Below are 20,111 nucleotides of genomic sequence, written 5' to 3' on the forward strand. Positions count from 1 at the left end.
CTCTCCTCACATAAGGATCCTATAAAAGTTACTGGTACCCCGAGCGCATGCGCAGTGGCGGCCCTGAGTAGCGTGTGTAGTAGTATTATTATTGTGAATGGGGAGGAGTGGAGATGTGGGGGAGGAGAGCGAGAGAGAGGGAGGGAGGACAGTATTTTGGGTGTACAGTCACAAGAGAGACTCGACGGAGCCAGGAAGTAGACTGCTGGTGCTTTCAAGGGGCTTTCTAAAGCGTCGTAATTTTGGATTTTGACAGCTGCGCTAACGAGCCGTAAAAGTGTCACAAAGGGATGGCTAAGGTAGCTATTTATGTCATTTTCTTATGTATAAATGCAAGTTATTAATCAGTATGTGCATATTTGCATTCCTGCTTCTTTATCTTAATATTTAACTTGGCTTAGTTAGTTGGAAATGTTATGTTTGGCTGAATCGTGGTGATTCCAGGATAAAAATGTGGATTAAAAATATTTATTGTGCCATCAGAGCATAAAATAGTTGGAATTAAAGTACTAAAATTACAGATTAAATCACATCTTCCTTCATGATACTTTAACGCGTCGCGCGTTATTTGCGTCTCCAAATCCATTTTACGCACGAACAATTAGCAGGCCTACTGAGCAGGAGCACCTGAAAGTTGCAGGTAAGACTCGAGACCCAGACAGAGAGCGCTCATTTGTTGCCACTTGCTTGAGATCAGACGCTCGTCGAGTGAGAGAGAGAGGGAGGGAGGGAGGTGGAGAGACACCGAGAAAGTGAAAGAGAGCGAGAGAGAGAGAGAGAGAGAGAGAGAGAGAGAGAGAGAGAGGGAGTGGAAAAGCCACACGGTCAAACTGAGCTTTATCTATCGCAGCGGGTCATTTAACAAGAGCCATTTGGAGCCAGAGGCGACCCGGAGCGCGCAGGGAGCCGCAAAAGCCAGAGGCAAGATCATCATTATCTGAAGCAGAGCAAGTCACAATCACAGAGGCCAGCAGCAGGCAAGAGAGCACATTGCTCCACACAGGGAAGAGAAAGAGAGAGAGAGAGAGAGAGAGAGAACACAGACACGGAAGAGAAGTGAGTGAAAGAGAGGCTGAGTGAGGGACGGACGGCACACTTTTAACTTTTACGCGTAAAAGAGGGAGATTTAAAAAACCCAAAAAGTGAAGCAAAAGTGGCCGGAGAGTGTTGGTTGAAGATGCCGCGGGTAGTCCCGGACCAGAGGAGCAAGTTTGAGAATGAGGAGTTTTTCCGCAAGTTGAGCAGGGAGTGTGAGGTGAGTCTACACACTGGATCCATTCTGTTAGAGACGGCGGAAATACAGACACAAGGAGGCTCGTTCGAGGAGAGCAGCACGCTGGGTGCGGGGTGAATCGTTTAGAGCTTCATATGGCTTCACTTCATCCATGTAATGAATTAAGGAGTTTATTAAAAATAACACAAAAAACACTTTAAGCCTCCAGCTTTGCAAGAAGTTGCTCCATTTGTATGTGCCCATTTGAAATTGAAGAAAATATTACACATTTCATTCTGAGTCAGCTTATTTTTTGTTTGTTTTGTGACTGTATTTATTACTCAAAGTGAAGTTTTTGCTGCTGCTTTCATTGATTTCACATGTCTTTTTTTAAAAAAAATGAGAAGCTCAATCAAAGAATAATTGCCTTAAATCAAAATTCCTGTGGCTTATCTTTAAACTGCAGCCCAGCCAGCATCTCCACTCACTCTGGAGTTTCTTCTTTTGAAATCAAGTCAAACACATGTCTTCTGCGCAGACTGTGTGCGTGTGTTGGTTTAGGGTTTTCTGCTTTCTTTCCCTTGCAGATTAAGTACACTGGGTTCAGAGACCGACCCCATGAGGAGAGACAAGCTCGCTTCCAGAACGCCTGCAGGGACGGACGGTCAGAAATAGTGAGTGCAAAGCTGAATCCTTTTTGGCCTCTTCTTGGGGAAACAACGGGGAGAAAATTGGTGCTAATTACTGATTATGATTTGACACAAAAGGGGAAAAGAAGAGTGTGTGCTCATGAGGATGCCATGGACATAACAGATAAAGATCATATAGTGTCTTATCTAGTCTGTTATGAATAAGACAGGAGTAGTTGTCAACTTTATAAGTCAAATGACCTCTTGTGAGTGTCGTGCAGCAACACATGCAGCTTAGATTCACACACATGGACCGTGTGTTTGAGCCCCGATGGTTCGAGGTGTCCCACCACCAGGAAGTAGACGTGTTATCAGCCATTTAGACCCACCAGGCTTCTTGCCCTCTTCCCCCCTTGTGCAGCTGCAGTCACGATCGCCTCAGCATTCACACATGTTATCACACAGGCCCTTCATTCGAACAACAAACACTGTTAGGGCTGCAATTTGGGGCCTGGAAAAAAAAAAAAAGTGGTCTCTTAAAGCAAACATCACCCGTCATGTCTGATGTTGGGAACCTGACAGCATGTAGTGGGTATAATGCAGTGCAGCAGCCCGGCAATAAATGCTATTAATTGGTAACATCCTGTTTTGTGCAGCGAGGGGATAAAAAGCACTCTCAAGTTTCATATTAGTGAGGATCTGCTGGTTTTCCTTTGTGTTTTGTGGGAAAATAAGCAAATTGAAGCTTTGAAGATGTCACCCGGGGGTTTAGGAGATTATAAAAAAGCGTTTTTCACTGTATTGGGATCCAATAATTTGTCGAATTAGATATAGGCTAATCTGATTCAACAAATTATTGGATCCCAATAATTTTCTGTAATTTTTAAAATATTCCTCCTTTTCGTGATGTCTCATTGTTTTTGCACAGCCTTGAGAAGAGTCACTTTGCACATCGTATTATAAATAATCATTATTTGGAGCTGTATTTTCATTTTTTCAGACTTAAATTTGAGTTGTGCTGCTTTGTACAACAAGCTGTTTTTCTTTATTTTCACATTCGGAGCAGCAGCCGGCGGGTTGTTGCTGCAGCAGGAGATAGTTTGTGGTGACAGTGTCACTGTTGAAGAGCGTCTCCGCGCTGAATCCGTCTCCCTCCATTTCCAAAACCACAGTCCTCTCTTAGCTTCAAATTCATCCGATCAAACGTCCGGTTCTGAGATGGATGCCTCCCAAAAGCAAATGGAGTAATGAGACTGGCTTTGCTCCTTTTACTGAACTCTTTTTGCTGAAAGAAAAGACCTCAGTGTCACGACGTCAAACTATAATCCAGTACAAGTAAAAGTCCTGCAAACAACTGAAGTTACTTCCAGCTATAGTTAAAACACACTTCTCTATTTGTTATAGCATTATTTATATAATTCCAAAACGAGCTCAGCATCCAGGTCTCAGTCAGAATTGGATTTATTATTTCACTTCTGTATTACTATTACTCACACAGTTAAGCAACACTTTAATACTGTAGCTACTTCTATTGTATTTTGTATTCACACTGCTAGCTTTTACAATATTCAAAGTTGCTAAGAAATACCTTTAACGGAGTGAAAAGTATCATATTACTTCTCTATAATGTTCTAAGCGGTAGGGCTGCAACTAATTTAATACATTTCTTTGCTGATTGACTATTTTTTGGATTAATTGATTCATTTTCTGTGCTATAAAATGAAAGAAAATGGTGACAAATGTTTCCCAAAGTGCAACATAACATCTTCAAATGTGTTGTTTTGTGCACAACCCAAAGATGTTCAGTTTACTATCCTAGAGGAGGAAAGAAACGAGACGGATTTGTCAGTTATTTCTATATATTTACCCTTGTTGTAATTTTTTGTCTTGCTTTCTTCAGTATCTTTTGTATCTAGCTGCTGTAACGTGTAAATTACCCTGATGAGGGAACATTTACATTTATTTTATCTTATATATTATCTTAAAAAAGTCTAAATTAAGAAGCTGGAATAATGTCAGATATTTTCAAATCATATTTCTTAAGACATTACTCAAACCAAGTCATTATTTGTCGAAATGGCTAGTGATTAATTTAATAGTGGACAACTTATTGCTCCAGTGAGAAGAATTTTAGAGAAAAAGCAAAAATGAATATACTCATCTGAGAATTAAAGTTGAGTACAATATGCCAACACTGAAATCAGATAAAATAAGATAAGAGTGAACTTTATTAATCCCAGAGGCAGATATTGCTCAGAAAAAACAAATGACATGAGTAATGTAGTGACTAGAAGTAGGAAGTAGTAAGATGTAAGTACGATGCGCAGGTGAGCGAAAATAAAGCACGAATAGAAAAGGGAAAACCAAATGAAATATTGCACATTAGGTCAACATACTTGTGTGTGAAACTCACATATTGCACGTGTAGTTGAAACATTGCAGCTGAGAAATGAAAATAAAAAGCTGCACTGTAACTGGAATATTTTAACACCACAAATCTGCAGATTTTCCTGTCTTCATCTCAGTGCTGAGGTCAACCAGGTTTGTCTCGAGGGCTCAACCCATGTGACCTTGTTGGGTTTTTTTTTAAAAAAAATCCAGGCTGCAGTGTTTGAGCTGTCTAGAACATCAGAGCAGGTCAGGCCACGTTGATATTCTCATTAAATCTTGAAGTCTGCTTCCTAAAGCGTGTCTCCGGCTGAAGGTGAGGTCAGGAGAGAAGCCCGCAGGCTGCAAACAAACACAAACACGCGGCAACTTCTGCCGTCTTAGTCACCCTGGAGGTATTTTTCACAAACACGCCGTCATCATCGCAGGGGTGAGGCTGGATGGGAGGGAGGGGGAGGGGGGGGGGTGTTTGCATCTAGTTTTACCTTCTTTTAGCGGCCCCGCGATGCGTCCGTCCGTCTGTCTGTCCTCACTGTATTTATAAGCCCCCTCTGCAGCGAGAATTGATGGCCACGGTTTAAACGCCTCGACGGCAGCCGTGACATCATGCTGCTGATTTATCCATCGGCCAGACGCCGCTAAAGACCTCCTGCTATTTTCACGGTCAGCGCGAACGACTGTTAGACACGACGAGACTCCGAATGCGCTGTCAGGGAAAACAAACTGTAAACTCGCGGGTGATTTATTGGGAGTCGTGACATTAGCGAAAGCGTCCTCATCAGGAAAATGTGTCTTCTTTACGGTCGCTTCGGGTTTGTCCGTTGCACTTTCACCTCACAATTGTGCTACAATTTGTTTTTTTTTCTGTTTACACTTTGTCTGTGCTTACATCAAGATGCATTCACGGTCATTTCATTGATTCTTCGCACCAGTTATGCAACGCCAGTGTGCTGTTCTGTGAGGAAGAAACCATTATGAACCAATTTGAATGACAATCAGTTCAGGGTTTTTAAGTAAAACACACAAAAAAGGCACTATTGCATTTAGAAAGTCAACTTTTATTGAGCCACTTAAACACAAATTCCAAGCAGATGATATTTTAAATGTCATCTAACGTATCTAGAGGGGATCTTTAAATGTTCTCATTCCCTTTAAACAGGACTCTGTTTATTCAGTTTTGCTCTGAGCGTCATTCCATGCCGAGTCTTATGGAGTTTGAAATAAATTCTCCTTTGACAAAATGAAAAAGCAACTTTGTATAGAATTTAACAGCATTTTCATACATGATGTATTTATTTCGCCACACACGTCTTTAGATCAAATAGTTTTTTTTTTTTTTTTTTACAAAGAAAGCCTTGAAAAAAGGCAGACATGAAAAGACAAAGTTTTGTCCTCACAGGTTAAGTGTTATATTAAATAATGCAAGAATAAAAGTAGGCTTTTGTTAATTTATTTAACATATTTTTGTGTTTTTGCATAATTTAAATCAACTAAAAAACAGCATGGAAATCTTGTAAGTCTGCCTTATTTTCCTTAATGCCATGCTGTACATGTGAAATAAATCATTCAGCTGTGCATTTCTAGGAATTTCACACACACACACACACACACACACACACACACACACACACACACACACACACACACACACGTACAGATGTGTGTCTCTAAAATGTTCCGGATTGATCTGATAAATGGGACAATAATTCAAAGTAAATTATCTTCAGCTCAGCTCATTAGAGATGAGTTGCTTTCTAAACTACTATTGATTTTCATGCTGTGCTGCTCTCTGTCTGTCTCTTCTTCTGCTTCTCTCTCTCTGTCTTTTATTTCCTTTTCTCTGTTTTGTTTTTCATCTTTATACCTTTCCGTCTCCTCTTCTCACCTCTTTAACTTTTCTTTACACCTTCGCCGTTTCTCTTCCTCTTTCTCATTCCTTTGTCTCTCGCTTTCCCTCCATCTCTCTCCTCTTTCGGCCTCCCCTTTTACCTCGTTTTCTCTCCAGCAGTAGTAGGCAGCAAATTAGTATCAGATGGTTGTAATCCAATACTTCAAATACAGCAGAAATGATGACTCGGGTGTTCTTTGAGCTTCCACCTCCTCTCGTTTTTCTCTTCCACTCGCCGTCGTTCCTTCTTCTTTCTCTCTCATTCCGTTTTTCTTCCTCATTCTCTCACTCGCTGATGAAGGACACGTTTGACAGGGTGCATAATTCATATGCTTCCAGCTTCAGTCGCATCCGTAATGCCCTTAGTATTGATCCGTCTCAGCAAACACAACACACACAAAGACAACAGACACACACACATACGCAGATTAAAAAAAACCAGACGTTTTCTAACCTGATTTTCTGCCTCTTCTGTAATTCATTGCTTTCTGAATGCAACAGAGAAGTGCTTCCTATTGATTTTCATTTTATTTGTGTTTCTGCATGTCGTGCGTTCGCCAACGTGCACGCGCATCTAGAGAGGAATGTGCCCATTAGGAACAAGAAGCCATTTTACAGAAATAAAAAAAAACGAGAGGAGCTACAGTATGATGTGATTATACGTATGTGAGGAGACAGAGCCAGTGCTCGGCGTTGAGCTTTTGTTCTAAGAGGAGGGCGGTTAGACCACGAAGAAAACACTGAGAGGCCGAGAGCGGCTTGAGGATTCCAGAAAAAGAGAAAAAGATTGGGTTTGATCAAACTTAAACCGTTTTTTTTAACGTAAAAAAGACAGTTGACGTATGCAAAACGCCTATGCAAACATTTTTTATGAAACTTTGAACCCTGCATGTGCCTAAAAAACTGTATTTTAACATTCTAGTCTTCAATTATAATTTGCATTAAGTAGTAATTTTGATTTAAAGGGACACTCCATTGCATTTTTATGTATTTTTAGAGGAATTATTTACATGTAAATGTCCAAAAAGATTCAAATTGATGCTCTAGAGACTGAGATAGTCCAACTCTTGATGCTTACTTTCAATCAGGCTCTGAAAATGCAACACATTTCCCTTAATGCAACATAAAATACGGCCTTCTCTGCTTGATGGATGCCATTGTCTTTCAAACTCCAGACTAGTATTTTGTAGTGCATGCTTTTTGATAGAATTTTGTACTTTCAGGGCTCGAAGGTAAGGTGTCACAAGGTTATGTCGATTTTTTTTTTTTTCAGACATAATAAAACACAGCCAGACTCATGGATGACAGTATATAGCTCGGTACAACTGAAATAGTCATGTAAAATCAATAGAGTGTTGATTTATCTTACAAAAAATTTAAGGTGAACATGTACTCCATAGTGTTTTTACAGTGCGTTTAGCTTCTTTAGCTAATTCCTTGGTGTCTTTGGCCAGACACTAAGTTTGAGTGCAGTGGTTTTAACTGGTTGACTTATGATCTAGTCACTTTTTAAAATAGCATGTCCACATAAAGAGCAAAATCTTCAGCTAAGACCAATGTCCTATATTGCAGTTTTAAAGAGAGTAATCTATTTAGCCGTGTTCCACCTCTCCACCAAGTTTTGTGAAGTTCAGCCTTGTATTTTTTTGCTTACAGACAAACAGCACTGTAAGCGTATCTCTGCCACGGTGTTTAATAATTCCAAAATTAGTGATGCAGTGTTGCACCAGGGATGTTACAAGTCATTGGTAGTAACAGTTCTTGTATAAAATTGTTGATTTTTTTTTCCCCAGCAATTGGAGAAAACCTGAAAGTAGCTCAAATCTGAGTGAACTTTGGACTTGGTTCCATCACATGACTATAAAAATATCAATGGGATGCTGCTGCTGCTTGGTGCCTGCAGGATGCACAGTTTCTGCTAACACATTAGCCACAACACTTTCATTAACCATGGCCTGTCACAACTCTGTTTTTGAGTTTATCTTTTTGCCCATATTGTCTTGCTGTTCACAACCGAAGTCATACTTTCTCTCCTGTCTTTTTCCACAGGCCTTTGTAGCGACAGGCACCAACCTCTCGCTCCAATTTTTTCCCGCCAATCTCCACGGCGACCAGAGGCAGGTTCCTACAAGGGAATACGTTGACTTCGAAAGAGAGACAGGAAAGGTAGGAAGTGTGAACGATACACGAACACTACCCTCAAACGCACACATTTCTCGCTTTTGTTGTCAACGTCACGTGGTTTCTATCCAAACGCATCCAAACAGCTGCTGGCAAAATCTCTCATTTCAACTCCTTTTGCCGTTTGTTCAGTCATGTGATTCATATGACTTTACTGTCACGTTGCGAAACTTGTACAGGAAAAAAATGCATACATGTCTGTGCGCTCTTTTACTTTCAGTTCCTTTTATATTTCAAGAAATGAAAACACCGCTGACGCAAAGGCAGCTAAAGCTTCATGAGAATTTAAGACTAAAACTTTCCAGATATTGGACGTTTACCTTGTTCAAGCCAACAACCTTTGACAGGAACGATTAAGGAGGTGTCGGCTCGGAAACAAAACGGCAAATTAAAAGGACCCATCAGCTTCATGTTTTGCACAGACGAACCCTTAAAGCAGTGACTTGTTGGCGTGTTATGATCCCGGTCACAAGGGAGAATTCAGTCTTTGGCCTCTCTCCAGAATTGACGAAAACCTTGTTTGTTCCGTCGCCCTCGTGCTCTGTTAAGATCAAAGTTAAACAACTTTGAAGATGTTCATTTGCTGCTGTCGTCAAGGTGATATCCGCTGCTCAGTACAGTGGTGCTGCTGTGTTTATGTGTATGTTAATTGTCTCCCTTGGCGCCCAGCCTGGACTCTGTAAATGTGTGTGTGTGTGTGTGTGTCAGAAGGCCCTCCACGGACACTGGCCAGCTGAAATGAATGCCGGCTGGCGGCTCATTAAAAATGCATTCTGGGGAATCGATGGACCTCCATGCCCCGAGGCTGACGGACTAATCTCACACTGTTAATTATTTAACACCAGTGCTCTGATGGTTGGCAACTCTGTGTGTGTGTTAATGGGTAGTGGGGATTTTGCATAGGCGTTCTGAGGTGATGTGTGTGTTTATTTGTGTCAGACAAAGAAAGAAAGAAAGAAAGACAGCATGATCGTTTGTGTCTCAGGTGATATCCTCTTAGCGGTGCTCACAGATGTATGAAGTTTTAATGAGGCCTCAATGTAAAGCCGTTTTGCAGAGCTGAGGCCTTGAAAAGACTTTGATAAACATGCTGACAGACTGCTCTTTTTTTTTTTTTTTTGAATCCATCTTTCCAACTGGAAAACATTCTATACCAGCGTAGCGACTCACAATAACTTAATCCAGATCAATGAGATTCTCTTGCCTCAAGAAAAAGACACACGTCTAAGGTTCCAGCCTTTTTCTTTTTATGTGATATTAATTTACATTCCAAGAGCAGCCGAGTGCTCGATGTGGTTTCCAGCGCAATGTGCTGTAGAGAGAAATATTGTTTCTCGAGAAGAAGAAAATTAAAAAAAAAAAATCGCTCTGCCGTTCCAACGCAGAGCCTTTAATTGTGTACTCAGTGTGCATTTTCTGCAGTGTTTCGCGCTCATGCCCTGCCTCCAGATCCCACCGGACCTCCCTGCAGGATACAACTGTCAAGCCGAGGCAGAGATCTTGTGTACGTTGCAACTTCTTTGCTTAATTACTGTCACAGTGAACCCACACACCCGCAGAACTCTGATGCTCGGTTGTATGTTCTGCAATGCGATCCAGCTTTTTATTGGTTGCGTAATATTTGGAGCCAGGTGATCATCTTGTGCAAAAACAAGGTGGCAAAGATAATAATAAAATATTCTGTCTCTAGTGAAGGTCAGCAGGGAAGAAGATGAACTGAATTAGAAGGAGGAGACAGTAGCTGCTGAAGTCTGATTCAAACTAAGCTACCAGGTTGCTGTTTATACGACTTTCTTTATTTTTATTGCTTTCCCCCCCACATATTTTCTTTCTTTTAACTTTCCCGTTCTTTGCTCGTTTGTTATTCTTGTGGCATTTTATATAAACCTCCACGCTGCATGTCTGTCTCCTCCGTCTGTCTCTCCGTCCACTCCCCCAGTGTGGTTTTTTTTTTTCTCGTTCCCACCGTACATCCCCCCACTACTTGCTCCCTCCATCCACTCTCTTCCCTCCGCCTCCGTTTTCTGCCTCTTTCCCGCCTTCATTTCCAAACACAGATGGTGCCAAACCAGAAGGGTAGCACAGCCAGGTTAAACTTGGCGACTGGATTTAATGTGTGTGTTCGACAGAGACGGAGTGTAGCAGTGCAGGCTCTGTGTGCAGCCTAATGGGAGCCAGCTGTGGACGAGGTTAATTTTAGTGCTAGCTGCTAACTTGCTAGCAAGCATTAACCCCAAGTTAGACATGAATTGTAGCATCAGTAGCAGGTTTAGCGGCAGCATTAATGGAAACAGACTGCTGCAGTTTAACCCTTTAAAACCCACTGTTGCAAAAATACAACATCAAGTTTTTTTAATTATTTTTTAAATTATCTATATCTCTGCTATTTTTTTCTATATTTGAGTTTTACAGATTATATATATATATATATATATATATATATATATATATATATATAATTTAAATCATTATTTTTATTATTTATATCTAAATAAATGTATATTATTTTTGCAATTTTTCTATATTTGAGTTTTACAGAATATATATATATATATATATATATATAAGAATTTAAATCCTTATTTTTATTATTTATATCTAAATAAATGTATATTATTTTTACATTTTTTTCTATATTTGGGTTTTACAAATGATATACATAGAATATTTATTATTCTTATTTTTTATTATTTATATCTAAATAAGTATATATTATTTTGCAATTTTTTTTCTATATTTGGGTTTTACAGATTATATATACATAAATAGAATATTATTAAATTTTTTTGTAACTATAGATTTTTACTGTGTGTAATTTTACATTTTTTATATTTGGATTTTACAGATTGTATATACATATATAGAATATTTTTTAATTTTATTATTTATATATAAATATATATTTAAAATTTTCTCTTTTTTTTCTATATTTGGGTTTTACAGAGTTAAGCATTTTAGGGAATTCTAAACACTTCAGATTCAAAATCAACCAGTTTCAAGGTTGAAGGGCGGTTTTCCTCGTGTAGCACCTGGTACTGGACGCTAAATGATCTGGGGAAGATATCCATTTGCTTTCTTTTAACAGATATTAAGTATTATTTGTAATCTCATTTTTAAAAAAAAATCAAACTTCATTTCAGTGTCCTTTGTAGAATTGAAACGTGATGGAGCACCAAGCATGACTGTCACACAAGGAAGACAAGATGAATTTGAAAAAAACCTTTAACACATCAGTTTAAAACCAGGATCAGACAATTTTCTACTCGTATTGTCTGAAAATGCTGTTTTAATATGTAATTGATTAATCATTCAACTCCAGTGTGATCTGACAACCAGCTGAGCAGGATTAAAACATTTTCTGAACACATTACACACATTACAATGAAAGATTGCAGCAAAATAGACAGGAGCTAAGTATGCCATCCATCCATCCATCCATTCTCTATACACCGCTTTATCCTCACTGGGGTCGCGGGGGGTGCTGGAGACTATCAGGAGCTAAGTTTGTCTCAAGGTAATTTTTAAAATTTAAACCTCTACATAAAGGTTATTCATTTCTCGCTTCATTAAAATTGAAGTTACGTCAAGTTTCTCCGAGAATTTAAGGTGAAGTTCTGTTATTTTAAGTGCAGAATAAATTTGCAGAGGTTTCACTCCCAGTTCGACAAATTAAAAGTGGCTTAAGATAGCACATAGAGAATGATAACAGTTTGTCCATCACAATATTTTTTTCTTTCCAGAATTACATAAGCATGATCAACTGCTGTATTGGCATTTAAAATGCATGTCCACAACTGTTGTTGTTGTTGAAATCTTGCCTCTAAGAGATGGACTGAATTCTGAAGAATCTTATTTTGATGCAAATATCTATACATTAAAAGGAATCTAGCACAATATGAACACCGCTCTGTTTATTTAAATATTAAGTACCATTAAACTGTTTTGTCCTTAAAGTCAGTGAATAATCAAGATAAATAAGCGTGCATCTCTGCTTTGCTTTTTTTTTTAAAGATCCTACTTATGAAATTTGTGGAGACATAACCACTTACTGTCAATACTGAGCAAGAGAAATAAATAGAAAAAAAACGAATCAGTACAGACCAATAATATTTACAGTTTAACTAACAAAATACAGTTTATTTCACATTACCAGCATCCAGAGACTCTAATAGTCTTTTTCGAACAGTGGAGGTAAACACATGGACATCACCAGCTGCATTCTCTCTCTCAATAGGCACTGAAGTGATAAAATTTACACCTGAGCTGTAAATAGGTGAACACACACTGGCCACACTGTCTGTCAGTTTGCCTGCAGATGTTTGCTCTGCTCCTCTCAGCAAATTACAAAAGGTTCTTGAGGGATTCAAAAATGTTTCAGTCTAGTTTAAAACTCAAAAAACTGGATGCTTCACTCTTTTTTTTTTTCTTCAACACTATATCACTTAACAGCACAATAGTCAAGCCCCAGGCAACATGGTAGAAAAGTTACCACCATCTGAGCCAGCTTGTGTGCTTAGATCTTCCTTCTGGGGCCCCTGTGACCGTATCAACATGGACGTTTGAGCGTAAGGGTAACTTGTTTGCCCATCAGGTCCCCTCAGCCTCGCGACAACCTGCCTGAGGAGATAAAGCTGCAGAATCAGTCGCTTCTCACCTCTTAAAGCCCATTTTATAGACTTGCTTTTACGGGATGTCGTCTTTTTACTGCTCATAAAACAGTAAAATAGTCATTAGGTGTTTCTGCTTTTTCACGGTGTTATTTTATTTATTACCATTGATGCAGTGCGTTTAGTATTGTTGCATCTTTGGTCTTGTCACAGCAATCTTGCTTCGTTTTGTTTGCGTTAATGCTGTTAATTTGCTCTCTGGGTATCCTGCTTTTGCTTGGTCTCTTAAAGCACTTTAAAAGAATAACGCTATTATTCAAGTTGACTTTTCTCTGAAATGACCACTACATTATATATTTTTTGATGCAGAATTATTTAGTGTGTTGCTTTTATTGTGGCTGTAATCCATTTTTCTCAAAAATATATTTCTTGTCCTTCCTATGATTTCTTTGACATATTTCTCCTTTTTGTAGGTAAACGGTTTCCCACTCATTTGTTCATTAATTATTTGATATGTCATCAATTTAGTTGTTTGCTTATTTGCAAATACTTCTTCAGTTCCATCCTTCGTTCATTCATTTCTTGCTTTGCTTGTGGTTTTCTTTGTGTGAGCAAACAGCCGTTCTCCTTGCGTCCTCTTGATCCTTTTTTGCTTCATCAAAATTTTTGTTTGGGTTTCTACAGTTTAGTTTTTCAGACACATTTATCCAAGGTTGTTGCGAGAGGTACGGACCCGTACCCGTAGCCTGTGGACTACGGATACGGCACTTGCCATTTGCCAATCAGATACGCGAGATCTGGTCATGTGACTCCCGGTAGACGCTAGCGGTACGGACCCGTAGCATCGGTACAACAGGTACGGACCCTAAACCTAACACTAACCCTAACCCTAACCTTAACCTTTGCTTACCTTTCAACAGTTTGCAGTGGTTAGCAGCTTCTTGACTCGCGAGACTCGCATACGGGTCCGTATCTGTCTGGCAAATGGAAAGTGCCGTATCGGTACGGGTCCGTATCTGTAGACACTACCTTTATCCAAAGCAACGCACATCTGAGTCTTTAATAAAGTTCTGACTTAACAAAATTCTACTTTATATATGTGTTCTGCTTTACTCCTGCAGCTTTACTATCTAACTACTTTCATTATGTGAATGTGTGTATGAGGCAGAGTTTGGGGGGTTGAAACTAAACAGAACTTTACAATTCTTCAGATTTTAACAAGTATTAGCAGCTAGATGTGACAGCTTTCAGTCAAACTGCATGTTGAGAATCCTCAAATTTTCACACCAAAGATTCAATTTTACCTGAAGCTGGTGAATCATGTTAAACTGATGAACATAACAGCAATTTGTGCTTAATTTCGTTGGGCTGCTGTTACATTTGCACTCAGGCATCAAGGTGAGCAGTCCTTAAAACTGTTTTTGTGGTTCTGAAACTTAAAACTGCCTCCAGAACTTATCTGCTGACGGACTATTCCACATTAGGCCAGGTTGAAACCACAGAAATTACTCTGCGAGTTTCACTGATGAGGTCTTTCTCTCTCCATGTATGTGTGTGTTTTTGTGTGCATGCTCGTGGAGAGCGAACTCTGCATGCCGATGAGACGGTGGCGCCAGTTTACACACAGAAATATGCACAGAAATACTCACATAAACAGTAAACAAAACCAAGAGGGAAAGGAGGCAGAAAGAGACAGAGAGAGGTGATTGGTTAGAGGTGGATTGGGGGGGGGGCTAAATGAGAAGCATACGAGGGTCTGCCGGCTATGTGATGGTGAAGTGTGGATTATCGGGGAGGAGCTGGAATCCAAGACAGAAGCACACATGTAGGGCTTCATTCATTCCACTTAAAGGCATTAGAGGAGATTTAATTTCCTACGACTTTGAACGTAGCATGCGCATGCGCACATACAACCTCTCCCTCACCCCCCTCTAACCTCCCCCCTCTTAACATTTACGAAGAAACGCCCCCCTCCAGAAACTTGTGTAGCACTCGTGAAGTTGTCTTTTACGGCTGGGTCCCCCTGGATCTTTATCTGCCATTATGTAAAAAAAGATGAGCAAAACAAGTCGCCAGCTAACTACGAAGCTATACCAAAGCAACACATACAGAAAACACGTAAGTCCAAGGCGTACGTAATCTACGTAACTAGGCCTGAGCCGGAAGATTTTTGATTGACAGGAAAAGGAGCAAACCAAACGCCTCGGTCCGAGCGCGTTGATTGGCTGATGTTTTTCAGGTCCTGCCATGTCCACAGTTATGTTTTTTAATTTTTTTAGAAACCATACATACAAGTCCACTAAAGGTCAGTATATTCATTTTATGTGAATCATACAAATTAAACAAAAAAAAACATCCTCCATAATGCCTTTAAGTATATAAATTCAACATTATATGGGCCTTTTTGTGTGTGTGGATGCAGATTAGATTAGACAGTTTGGCTCTTTAGCTACTAAATCTTCCGCTGTGTTCATCAATTTTATCTGTCTGCATTTTGGTGCTTGGCAGGTAGGAAAAGGTTTTGTATTCTTTTTGCTCAAATCTACCAACGAGAGCAGCGAAAGTGACTCAAAACAGGAAACTGGCAGTCCACATAACCAAAATAATAAGCCAAAAGACATTATAATGCTCTGTAAACCTGAATGAACCTTCACTCTGGTGATAATTTACGGAGTTTGCATAACTTTCACTTTTAAACCACTGTTAACGTCAAAACTATTCATTTTCTGTTCCTGTTAGGAGTAGCCTCACTACAAATATGTCACTCCCCAACTCCTATTTCCTTCTTCCTACACTTTGAGGCCCTCTGTGCCACATGATTAGATACCACTGTTCCAGATTAATAGGAGTCAATAGAAAATATGGCAAATATGGACACAGCTGTTGATGAACTGTGTAAATATTTTACTGAGCCGTTGCAGCGCTGCAGCTCCACACCAAGAGCAAACGGACAACTTGTGCAGGTGGCAGAGTCCCTGATAGACTGTCAAAGGAATTTTCATAAAAACTGATGAATAAAAAGATACACAACAGTTGTAATATGCAGCTGATTGCCAAAGTAACCAGTGCCACAGCTTTCGAAGAGCGTATTATGATGTGGTGATGACTCAGATCTTCACATTATTAGTTGAATTGTACTGATGCATTCATGACAACGATAATCATATAGCATCTTTTAAAGACAGAATTTGTGAAGCACTTCACAAACAGGGCAAAAAAGAAAGGAAGGATACTCAGGAAGAGCACTGAACAACAGAACACCAGAGAGGCAAAAGTGGAAAAATAGAGTTTAAATGAAGATTTTCCAAATAAATTAATACAAATGCACGAGATAAAATAATACAAGAACCAAAAAATGGCATATTCAAAAATGGAATAAAAGAAAATGGAGGACAGAACCATAAACACAAGGCTAAAAGTAATAATAATGATCACAGTAATGGTATACCAATGCATAAATAGATAGACAAAAAAAAGGTAAAAGAGAATAAAATGACTCAGTTCAATTAGACAATAAAAATAGACAACATCACATAAAAACAAGCCTCTAAAAGTTAGTTTTAAGAGGTGATTCAAAAGAACACACCAATTGAGCAAGTCAGGCAGGTCGTTCCACAGAGATTTCAGTTTCAACTTTGGAATGGACAGAAGGGCCCAACCTGTCAGCATTTAGTCCAATGTTTTTAACACTGTCCTTATGAGCTTGTCAGATTCCTAGACAGAGAAAGAGGATGGAGAGGTTTAATGGCTGTTAATAAATGTGTCTTGTAAAGTCACATTTTCTTCTACAAACATCTTTTCTTTATATATATTTGTATGTGGACATACTTTGGACTAGGTCACATGTGTTCTCAAACTAAAATGCAAAAGTTCGAGCTCTCTCCTGAACTCTGACTCACAAACACACACAACCCTCTGAAATCATTTCTTATCTGACACTTGGGCTGGCCTCTAATTTATTCATCAGCTTTAAGCCTCCAGGACTCTTCTCTGTCACAGCAACTTCAAGTGTGTGTCTGTGTGTTTGCGTGTGCGTGAGTGTGTGTTAGTGCCTGCACAGTGCGTCGTATTATGTTTCCCTCTGAACGGAAGCTGTGCCATCGGTGCGTGACTTGTCAGTGACATCATCAAAGCCAGACCACTAATTGGTTCCCTCTGCTACTGCTGCTCTCCATCCAACCCTGTGTGTGTGTGTGTGTGTGTGTGTGTGTGTGTGTGTGTGTGTGTGTGTTGTGTGTGTGTGTGTGTGTGTGTGTGTGTGTGTGTGTGTGTGTGTGTGTGTGTGTGTGTGTGTGTGTGTGTGTGTGTGTGTGTGTGTAGTGTGTGTAGTGTGTGTAGTGTGTGTGCGCGCAGTTGTTTCACATCTTATACATCCTGAGTGGTTGTTCGGAACATTTTAATGAAGCTTGTTTCATTTAAATCAGTATAAGTGAACTTTCATCTGAACTTCAGAGACATTAATGCACCACAAAACCTCTTCCACACACACACACACACACACACACACACACACACCACCCATCTCCTCCCACAGACGATCATATTTCCTGCTCCAAGCCTTAGATCAATGACCACACCCACTCCCACAATGCACCATCCTGCCCAGTGTCCTCTGCTGCTTATGTGCTCTTTGTGTTTTTCTCAGTGTTTTCTGCTGGGATCACGTCTTTTGTGTTCCAGAGAACCTCTGTGTATTTTTCGCACACATGCTAGAAGCAGAAAGACTCGGGGTCGGACAGAAAAGTGTAGGCAGGGAGGTCAGTGTGGTGTGAAATCCAGCATGCGTGTGTGAGCTTCGTTCCATTTCTTTCTCGGTCCTTCTCTTCCAGTAACTCACAACTTAACTGGACCAAAGTGTGCAGCTCAGTTCACCTGGACACTGACATGAGTGTGTTCCTGGTTCTGTGAGATGTAGCCGTACAGTTTTAGTAGTTTTCGCCACACGGATTTTAAAAATATTCTCCTCAGTGCATGATTTAAGAAAATAAATGGTTTTAAAAAAAGTCAGATTTCCAGGTTCTGAATTTGATTCTGAAGAAGATAAGATGAGATAATCCTTTATTGCCTCACACAGCTACAGCAGCAACAACTCTTACAGCAATAAACTTACGTATAAAAATGATAATAATATGTACAATTTGCACAAGGATGAAAAAATGAAACAAGTACAGCACCAATACACTGCGAACAACAGTACAAAGCGGCTTGTGGAATAAATGTAAGCGTGCAGATGCAGCAATGCAAAAACGGCTGTGTAAATTTGATTATGGGTGAGATGATGATATCAGTCCAGTTTATGTTAACGTCAGCCAGTGATGCCGATGCTGTGCAGTCTTTCAGCAGGTGGTATGAATGACCTGCGATAGACCAGGGTAGTTGTCTTAGTCTACTGATGAACGAGCTGCAGAATCAAAACAGAGATGCAGCCTGCTAGCCACCCCGATAGCACACAAAATAGTAACAATTCAAACATCCATCCATCCATTATCTATACACCGCTTAATACACATTAGGGTCGCGGGGTTGGAGTCCATCCCAGCTGACTTAGGGTGAAGGCAGGGAACACCCTGGAGAAGTCACTAGTGTATCACAGGGCTCCACATATGGCACTTTTCTGCTGGCACCTACTCTGTTCAACTCAGCTCAACTACTCGGTTTGTGAGGTTTTCCATTAGAACGTAGTACCTGGTGCCAGGTGCTATTTTAGTACCTACTCGGCTGGGGTTCCAAACGAGCTGAGTCGAGCCGATAATGTGACATCTGCGGAGCATAGGCCACTGATTGGATAGGGAGTGACGGCATTGTACAGCATACATATTTTAATACCTGATGAATTGCAGCCATTACAGGGTTATACATAGGACTGATATACAATAACTGTAGTGAACTAGCATTAGCTTACCCTCGTACGTCGTCTATTTCGTTTCCTCTTGTCTTCTCCTTGATACTGCTGTATCGCCTCCCAAACTCTCCTGTTCTCCTGAGTGTTTCGACTCACTGCCCTCAGCTTTCCCCAAATCTCGTCTTTTACTTTGAATCTGACAAAAAGCCACAGACCGAGCAGCAGGTATACCATCGTCTCGATGTCCTCCAGTGTTGTGTTGCGTTTGTGTCGCAAATGACGTTAAGGGTCTTCCGGGCCGCTGTGCTATGACGACTCCACCTACCATGAGGTGGTACCCAATTATAATGGAAAACGACCTAAACTAAGTCAAGTAAAGTCGAGCCGAGGAGGTGCTAGTGGAAAAGCGCCTATAGAGACAAACGGTCACACTCGCATTCAGAGTTACTAATCAGCCTCAGCATATTTTTGGACTGTGGGAGGAAGCCGAAGTACCTGGAGAAAACCCACACATGCACAGGGAGAACATGCAAACTCTATGCAGAAAGATCACAGGAAGGCCGGGACATGAACGAGGGGCACTCTTTTTATTATTCACAGAATATTTTAACTACCCCACCTGCCCAATAACAACCAGTCTTGTTGCATTTTTAGCTTTCCAGTTATGTTTTTGCAATTATTTCCCATCTAATGTGCACAGCATAACAACAAGGAAACTAATGATTTGAATCCTTCAACACCAACAGACTTTTATCGGTCAGTCATTAAGTAGAAATCACAGGACACAAGACTCCAGTGTTCGAGCCTTTGTCCTCCAGAAATCTGCATGTGAATTGGTATGATGAAAAAATGTGTAAATACTGTTGGTGTTCGTCAGCACGTGTGGATTCTTTCCCTCTTCATGTAGACCAGGCTTCAGTTGGAGTGTCTTCCCTCCTCTCATGGTGTTGTAAATCTATTTCCAGCATGTGTGAGAATTTGCATAATATTTCCATGCCTATAAAGCCATAGGAACATGCAGTGGTTCTCGGCCCTCCGGTGCACACAGAAAGGACTTTGCATAGCAATGATGTATCCACAGGCAGTTAGGGACTCAGACGGGCCAATTCACTCAACAATAGAAACACAAAACTGCCGGGAACCAGTGAACAATTATTTTGCAATAGGAAAAAAAAATAATACAAAAGAGCTGAAAAATGACTCATATGAGTCAGTTCATCCACAGAATTCTCAATGAACAGTGAATAAAAAAACAACAACCAGCAGTTAATTCCTCTGTTTGATATTACAGCTTTTGATATTTGCAGGTTTATCTTCCTCTCGTGTCTGGTTCACACTTTTTTGACATAAACAGTGACCAAGA

The 20,111-nt window shown here is 40.1% G+C and overlaps 1 protein-coding gene across 4 annotated transcripts in view; it reads left to right on the top strand.

The window, feature by feature from the left end:
• The first annotated feature begins 474 nt into the window (after positions 1-474).
• The window catches only part of cbfb (core-binding factor subunit beta), a 45,109-nt gene continuing 25,472 nt past the window's right edge, over positions 475-20,111 (top strand). For 2 of the 4 annotated variants that reach the window (XM_022204698.2, XM_051951709.1), the window contains exons 1-3: positions 475-1,255; positions 1,801-1,887; positions 8,168-8,284. In XM_022204698.2, coding sequence (XP_022060390.1) covers positions 1,178-1,255; positions 1,801-1,887; positions 8,168-8,284 — 282 coding nt within the window. In that variant the 5' untranslated portion in view covers positions 475-1,177. The remainder of the gene's footprint in view (positions 1,256-1,800; positions 1,888-8,167; positions 8,285-20,111) is intronic. The other 2 variants (XM_051951711.1, XM_022204699.2) reach the window with 2 other exon arrangements.

The sequence above is a fragment of the Acanthochromis polyacanthus genome, chromosome 8 (genome assembly GCF_021347895.1).
Source record: "Acanthochromis polyacanthus isolate Apoly-LR-REF ecotype Palm Island chromosome 8, KAUST_Apoly_ChrSc, whole genome shotgun sequence".
Classification (NCBI taxonomy): Eukaryota; Metazoa; Chordata; class Actinopteri; family Pomacentridae; genus Acanthochromis; species Acanthochromis polyacanthus.